Source organism: Pan troglodytes, chromosome X (genome assembly GCF_028858775.2).
Source record: "Pan troglodytes isolate AG18354 chromosome X, NHGRI_mPanTro3-v2.0_pri, whole genome shotgun sequence".
Classification (NCBI taxonomy): Eukaryota; Metazoa; Chordata; class Mammalia; order Primates; family Hominidae; genus Pan; species Pan troglodytes.
The window spans coordinates 55,303,391-55,311,230 of NC_072421.2; the positions used below are offsets into that span (position 1 = coordinate 55,303,391).

Sequence of the window (7,840 nt, forward strand, 5' to 3'; positions counted from 1 at the left end):
CCCTAAATAAAATATTAGGACATAGATTATTGAAAAAGGATAACATTTCAAGAACCAATTGTGTTTACCCTACAAATGCAATGTTGGTTAAATGTACTTAGTGTATTCACCACAGTAATAAATAAATAGAGGAACAAATCCTATGATAATCACAGTCGATGAAAGTCAACATATATCCTAGAAGAATACTCTCAGGAAACTAGAAATAGAAGGAACTTCTGATAAAGCATATCTGCAAGTAAAATCTACAGTAAATCATGGTAAAATGTTGAATATTTTCCATTTCTTATCAGGAATAAGATGAGGGTGTCCACTATCACCAGTTCAATTCCACATTGTACTGGATGAGTCTGTCCAATGTCATAAAATGAATTAAGGAAATGAAGAGTAACATACTTTAAAAGGCAGACTGAAAAGTATTATTACTCACAGATGGCATGATTGTATATGTTGACAATCAAAAAGGACCTAGAGAGAAACTTTTGGAATTAATAAGCATATTTAGCAAGGTTTCTGGAGAGAAAAATCAATACATAAAATTATATCTCTATATACCAGCTCAAACAAAATATAAATTTTCAAAAAAGATACAATTTTCAATAGCATGAAACACCTAATTATTCCTAGTTTGACATAAGCTGCACAAGACTTCTTTGCAGACAATTGTGAAACTTTATTGAGAGAATTTTACTGGTGAAGTTTCCAACATAAAGACTGCATGTATGGTTTCAGCTTGTCTTCGTTTAAACCGATGGTTGCCCTTTACCTATAAGATAAACATAATAGTTGAGAGTATTTTTTAGCAGAACTTTTTATGATGACACTACGGGTTGAAAAAAGGCATAGTTTTGGTTTTATGAAATGAACTATAACAAGGTAACCCTCTGGCTTATATCCAGTTAAACCGCTATAGAGACTTTGAAGGTAGGCTTTCAGGTATATTAACAATATTTTAAAATCCCACTCATTTTTCTAGTGTATAAGAAAGAGTTTGAGTTCGAAATGATTTGATCAAATGAACCTATTTAAAGAAAGTTTTAACTAGAAACTAAAAACTGCATGTAATTTTAGAAAAAAAAATCCAACTAACCAAACATAAGCAAACATAAAACTTAGGAAACAAAAGAAATTTGAAATAATGTTTTGAATATAGGATAGCTCAAACAGTAATGCCACATTTGAAAGTGCTTAAGTGGCATAAATAGAAAGGCTAGTATTATATTTGTTTTGTTTCTGTTATGGGAAAATGCTAAAATGTTTTTTATTAGTTTACTCTTTATATGGTTGTTTTAAGTAGGTTAACCATTTGTCTCTGTTTTCACCTGTGGTTCTAGTATAATTATCAATAATGCCTCTTTGCACAGTTAAAAATATTCCAGTTTGTCCAATAAATTATATCGTCACACTGGTTGCAAGCCATTATCATTATAGATGAAGTGTTAAAAAGAAATAGTAATGATTCTCACAATTTGGCAAAACGGGGATCAGAAGGAGAGGGAGAGGAGGAGAGAGAGAAAGAGAAGAGACTGAGGAATCCAGAAAAGCCAAATACAAATAAACAAACAATAGCTTATTTTTTTTGTTTCTAAATGATAAATACTTTTGATGGAAAATTCTGGCAAGTTTTAAAAGTTCATCCATGTTATGATGTTTAAATATTCAGTTACTACTGTGGTATAGTAAATGATTTTATGTTTTGCTAGCATATCAAACATTGCATCAAATTTTGAAAATTGTTTAGAGCTCAAGAATGTATCCACTTTTAATTATATTACACATTCAATATCTGTCCTGTCTTGTTCCTATTTTTTGTTGTGTATACTTGAGCTTTGCCCATTTTCTTCAACATTATGTAAACTAGGGGATCCTCTATTCATAGATATGTTGAAAATCTCTTTTATTTACTAGTTGAATTATTTCCCTTAAATAAAGACTTATACCTGTCTTTTATTAAGTATATTTTTCCTTCTCCCTTATGTTTATTTTGTGCCTTTTTCTTATTTTTTATATTGAATGCTCATATAATTTTATATTTTTATTTTTTAATAACATGTATTTAAAGCAATGATCTTCCTATGAGTATATGTTGAATAGGTTCCTGAACATAGCCTGAAAAATATTTTTAATCTAAATATTCTAATGGAATGGATCAGGAATGTAGAGCAAAAGCAGTAGACTAATGCAAGATAATTTCTTTCCTAAACACTAAGTGTTTATATTAAATTCAGAAGCTCATATAACTAATGCCTAGAAGTTTGGAAAAAACATGTGTAAAACGTACTTAAGTTGATTACTCAAATTTTAATATATTTGATTTTGACCCATTTTTATAAGAGCAAATATGGGTTTAGAAGATAAGGAATTTGCCCAAAGTCAGTGAAATTTTGTTAGAGCTTGGATTAGAGCCTACTTAATTGCCTCAGCATGTTTCATACAGTGAATATCTGTTACAAATTCATTAGGTATTTATTAAAAGCAGACCTTTATAAAAGTATCTGATATTACTAGCTGTTGGTTTAGGAACTGATACTAAAAAGTAAGAAAATACCTTCACATTTTATAATTGAATGTGGCTTTGACCCAATGTGGTAGAATCTATGATGGTGCTTGTTTATTAGTCAGGCTTTTGGGGACTGAACTATCTTTCAAAGAATCTTTATATATGAACTCTGTTAAATTATATTAGCAGTAGTGGTACCTCTATATTATAAAATATATAGTGTTTTTGAAAACAGAAACCCCATAATTTGCATTTTTAATGAATAACTTACCTGCTTCTGGTATTTTAACAGGCTCCAGGTTTGGCAGAAATTCTCCCTTGACATTAGGACCATCTCCACGTTCACCCCCAGTCTTTGACCGAGTCAGTTCCCAGAGATAGGCTGCCAGGCCTAGCACTTAAAAATAAAAAAGTTTACCAATTTAAGTTGTAAAACATAAAATATAAATAAAAGAATGATAATATTCACTCCCTCAATGTTATGAAATAAAAGCCTATAGGCTAGTGTGGTAATACACGCAATGCATAAGAATTTCAAGAACATTATTTCAGGACTCTTACCAGAAAAAGAAAACAAAATTTTCCAAATATTATCACCCTTTTCTTTTCCCACAACTGCCCCAGACAGATTAGTTGAACCCTCTGTAGGTATATGTTATTGTACTTATCACTTCAAATTAGTGATTCATTTGAGTCTGTCTAACTAGATTGTGAGCTCAAGGCTGAAATCATCTCTTTCATTAGTATTTACATCCCTAAAGCCTACATATTGCATGGCATGAGTCACTGTGAATAAGTGTTGAGTGAAAAAAAAAGTATTTAAAAATACAGCCTATACTGATGAACGCTCTGCAAAACAACTGGTCCATTCTCTTAAAAAATATCAGTGTCATGAAAGACGAAGAAAGAGTGAAGAACTGGTCCAGATTAAAAAAGATTAAATAGGATTGACAACTATATGTAATGCATGATCCTGGAATCAGAAAAAAAACTATAAGGGAAATTATTAGGACAACTGGGGAAATTTGAATATAAGCTATATATTAAACAACTGCATTTTTCATTGTTGAATTCCCCAAATTTAATAAACATACAGGGGTTATCCAAGAGAATATGGCTATATAAGAGAATAGTGGGTATGAAATCAATGTGGCAAAGCTCTAAACATTAGTTAATCTAGGTGAAAAGCATATGAGTTGATTATAATAGTCTTGCAACTTTTCTGTAAATTTTATATTTTTTCAAAACATAAATTAAAAATAAAAAAGAATAAATGACAACTATGTTGGAGTTCAGGAAGACAAGAGTTATTTTTGACAACATTAACAGCAACTAGGATTGGACTTCAGACAAGACTGGGTGCATTCAGGGTGGTATGGCTGTAGATGGATTGGACTTCATGTATTTGTTTTCCTGCATTACAAAAACCTCCATTTTAAATGACATTGTAAGGACAAACCACAAAACATGTGCCGTCCTTATATTTTACCATAGTGCTGTAAGGGGAATAAACATCAGCTATCCAGGAAATCAGAACTTTACACCATGGATAAGATTTAAATTACATTTAAAATATAATTTTATGAAGAATTAGCTGAATGGATTTGTAAGCATATGACATATCTTATAGTCATGACACCCATAACCTATTGGGGTAACAAGAAACTTATTTTGTTAAAATAAAGTTACTTTTAGGTCCGAAGGTCTTATATGTTACTTTCCATAAATGAATTCCATATATAATGAAGTTGTAAAAACAACAGCAAAATTATTTGTGAATACAGCAAAATCGTTGACTTCCAGCAAGAATAATGGGAAGTGGAATGGAAAGAATTTAATGGGTATTATTGTCATCATAATTCTGGGACTCTTTCAATAGTGAATTGCTAAAATAATCTATGGCTTGAGCTATGTAAATATTTTGCTCCAAAATGCCATACCTGGAAGAACTAATTGTTTCATGATAATCGTAGGTACATAACCTTTTGATGTTTCTAGCCATAAGAGGATTTAACCACCTTTTAAAAGCCACTTAAAAATTATACTGAACCAGCTACCTATATGCCAATATCCTGAATTGTTCAGCTATTAACTAAACTTTCCATACACAAATTTCAATCAAAGTAAACAGTGGCTATCATTCATTGAGTCATTCTCTGGAATCACATTCTGTTCCACTGAATTGGGTCTATTCCAATGCCAGTACTGAGCTATCTCACAGTATAGACATTTTAGTATTAAACAGTTTAAGCAAAATCATTCACTTTTTCTTACAGCAATCTAGATGGTAAGAAGAATACATACTTTGGAATAATATACAAATTATTTCTCCACCAGTGAAGTGCCCTTTGGTAAGACACAATCTCTGAGTCTCAGTTTTCTTACTTATCAAGTGGGATTTATATTTCTATGCAAGCTCATTTAATCCAAGGTGTTACATATGATATATATATATATATGTAATATATATATCACATACCATATATAGATTTATATCTCGATGCAAGCTAGTTTAATCCAAAGTGTGAATTAGTGTGGATATGAGATATATATACATATATATAATATATATATGTGATCTATAATATATGTATAATGCCTTAGCACTCTACGCATGCTATTAAAAGTTGCTTAAACTTTTAATATAATTACTAAGAAGGACAGACAATATTCTAAGATCAAGTTTAACTAGTGAAATAGTATACAATTTGGAGTAAAATTAAACATAGTTTCCCTGGATTTGCTAATGAAATGCTCTGGCAAGCATAACAAGTAAGTCTTGAAGGTCGAATGCATTATACTAAGGGACTGCCCTTGGCTGTAAACTATGCCTTCTTCACTTTTCCAGCCAATTTTCAGGCAATGTTTGAGATCTCTTTCTATTGCTTTTTTCCTCCTTTTACTTCCATATCATAATACATGATATATACATACACCCCCTCCATTCATAGGCATTCTTCCTCTCCCACGCTTCACCTTGGAAGTCCAGTGCTCCCTCGTCTCTCTCTTGACCAGGTGTATAATCCTGACTTTCAATTGGTGGTTCCTCTTGTTGAAGCTGGTCATCACTGGGCAGCTCCTGGGCCTAGGAATATGAGTGCGTGTGCAAATAAAAAGGTCTGTTATTAATAATGCATGTCAATAATATACATATACTCAATATACAAATATATCTTACCATAAATAAGTCTAAAGACATTTTTTTCCTACACAATTCTACACATACTTATTCTTAATAGTTACTACAAGAAAAAGTTACCCTTAAAAACTTGGGAAGCTATTTGAATCCACGCTGGAATGGATGTACACAATGTGTTATGAATAAGCAGGAGAAGGAAGCCATAGAGAATATTTCTGGGGAATATAAAAACATAGCCATCCAGGCAACATTAGAATGCAAAGATCCAAATCTATGTTTACTTCACGAGATTTAATTATTACCATTTACAAGCATGGAAAACCTTATTAATATATCAATATTAGTTCAACAACATTTTCACAAAAATAAGTTTCTAATAGAAAATATCAAATGTTAAAATACTCACAACCACAGCCCCTACTGGATGATTAGAGTCTTGATCATCTCTTCATTCTCTAGATCTGGATCTTGTTCTTTGATGTCCACTCATGTTTCACTCTGAAAGTGGCATACTGTGATTCAGAAAATGTACATAAGAGTGTATCATTTGACCACTTCCATGGCTAAATTGGAAAGCATGCAAGCTCACGATTACCCTGGGACTTAATTTTAAGATATTTTCAAAAATTTTTAGGTATCATCTAATTTAGCCAAATATGGCTGCTTGCAAAGTCATTAATGTTATGGCTATGGTAGTAGGCAAGGCTCATGGCAAGATAGAGGACTTCTCTGTGAGTTTTGGTTTCACAATTAGACTCTCCATCATGAAGATATCTAGGAAAATATAGGTAGAGAATTGGAACCGGAGTGACTACTGCTTTTGCCCCACTCTCATTTACTCAGCCCATTTCCCCCCTAAAATCAAGTTTTATTGGAACGCACAGCCTCTCCCATTCCTGCCCGAGATGTCAGTGGCGGAGGTGTGAAGTTGCAAAGCCGAGTGAAGGGCATGCTCCTCACTCTCTGCCACCGTGGAGCGCTCTACAGACCTCGGGGCAGCGGTTATCAGCCCGCAGTGTTCCTAGTTTCCAGGCCCCTTCCTTACTGCCCACCTCGCCCTGCCACTGCCCGGTTAAGAACTGGGGAATCTGTCCTCCCTCTCAGGGTTCCAGGCCTTTCGGCACTCAGATACCTCCAACAGCACGCCCAGCACTCGCCCCATCTTCACGTGATTCCTCCCCTCTACGGTCCACCTTCCTCCCTTGTCCTGGCCCAGAAACGACGACAAAGGCCCATGGGGCGTCGCGACCAGGGAGGAGCCGGACGTCGACGGCGAGGCCCTTTTCTCTCAGAAGCCACAGACTGTGGTTTCTGTGCCGCAGGACCTGTCCAAAGCCCGCTGGCTCCCCTTCACATTCACTCACAACTAAATTCCCAGGAGGACTGATCTGCGGACCTACCAGCTGAGTCCCAGTCAGTGAGAAAGAATGAAGAGGACAGGAGGACCACCTCTCAGGGCAGAGCTCTGAGCGCAGACAGCAGACAGCAGACAGCAGACAGCAAGGCACATGCGCAATAATGGACATGCCCAGCAACGGACATGTATGGGGATGCAGCTTGTGTTACGTAGGCTGAGGTTTTCTTGCCTCTGTTGACTAGGAGCCACAAGGTTTCTTGAGTATTGAAAGGGGCTTGCACAGCTCTTTTACTTTTCCTTCCTAAACTTTTTGACATCTAAAGTAAGGGTCCCTGAGGCTCGAGGTCAAATTAACTATCATGCCCAATACAACTCTCACACTTCCCTCATAAATAGAGGGAAGAGGGATCATAAATACATGACATTTAACTGCACCCCAGGCCCAGCCCAAGAACAGCCTTACACAGGATGGCAAGTGAACAAGAGGGCACCTGTACCTGTTGATCCTTTTTCCTGAGGTCTAGTTTGTATTAACTAACTCTTGCCTTTTGAAAAACAAACACTGTTATCTGAAGTTTAATGTGAACCTTTAAAGATGCATTGTTTTTAGACAAAAAGGACATATTTGATATGGGCCACTAAGGTTACCACAAAATACATAGTTGTTGATGAAATGTAATTTGCATCTTTAATGTAATGAGCAACGAACAGCATTTTAAAGAAACACAATAAAATAAAATAGAAATCATCAGAACTGCATTTAGGATATACACATAGCCTACACACACACGTACAAACATACATGTTTACACACATATATTTATGTTCAGTCCACATCTCCTGC

General features: G+C 34.7%; 1 protein-coding gene across 1 annotated transcript; it reads right to left on the bottom strand.

Moving 5' to 3' along the window:
- Positions 1-655: 655 nt before the first annotated feature.
- PAGE3 (PAGE family member 3) lies at positions 656-6,132 on the bottom strand. Its single transcript, XM_016943002.3, is given in 4 exon segments — positions 656-766; positions 2,772-2,897; positions 5,477-5,585; positions 6,046-6,132. Coding segments are annotated over 4 exon segments (342 nt in total). The 5' UTR covers positions 6,130-6,132; the 3' UTR covers positions 656-743.
- Between the last annotated feature and the right edge of the window lie 1,708 nt (positions 6,133-7,840).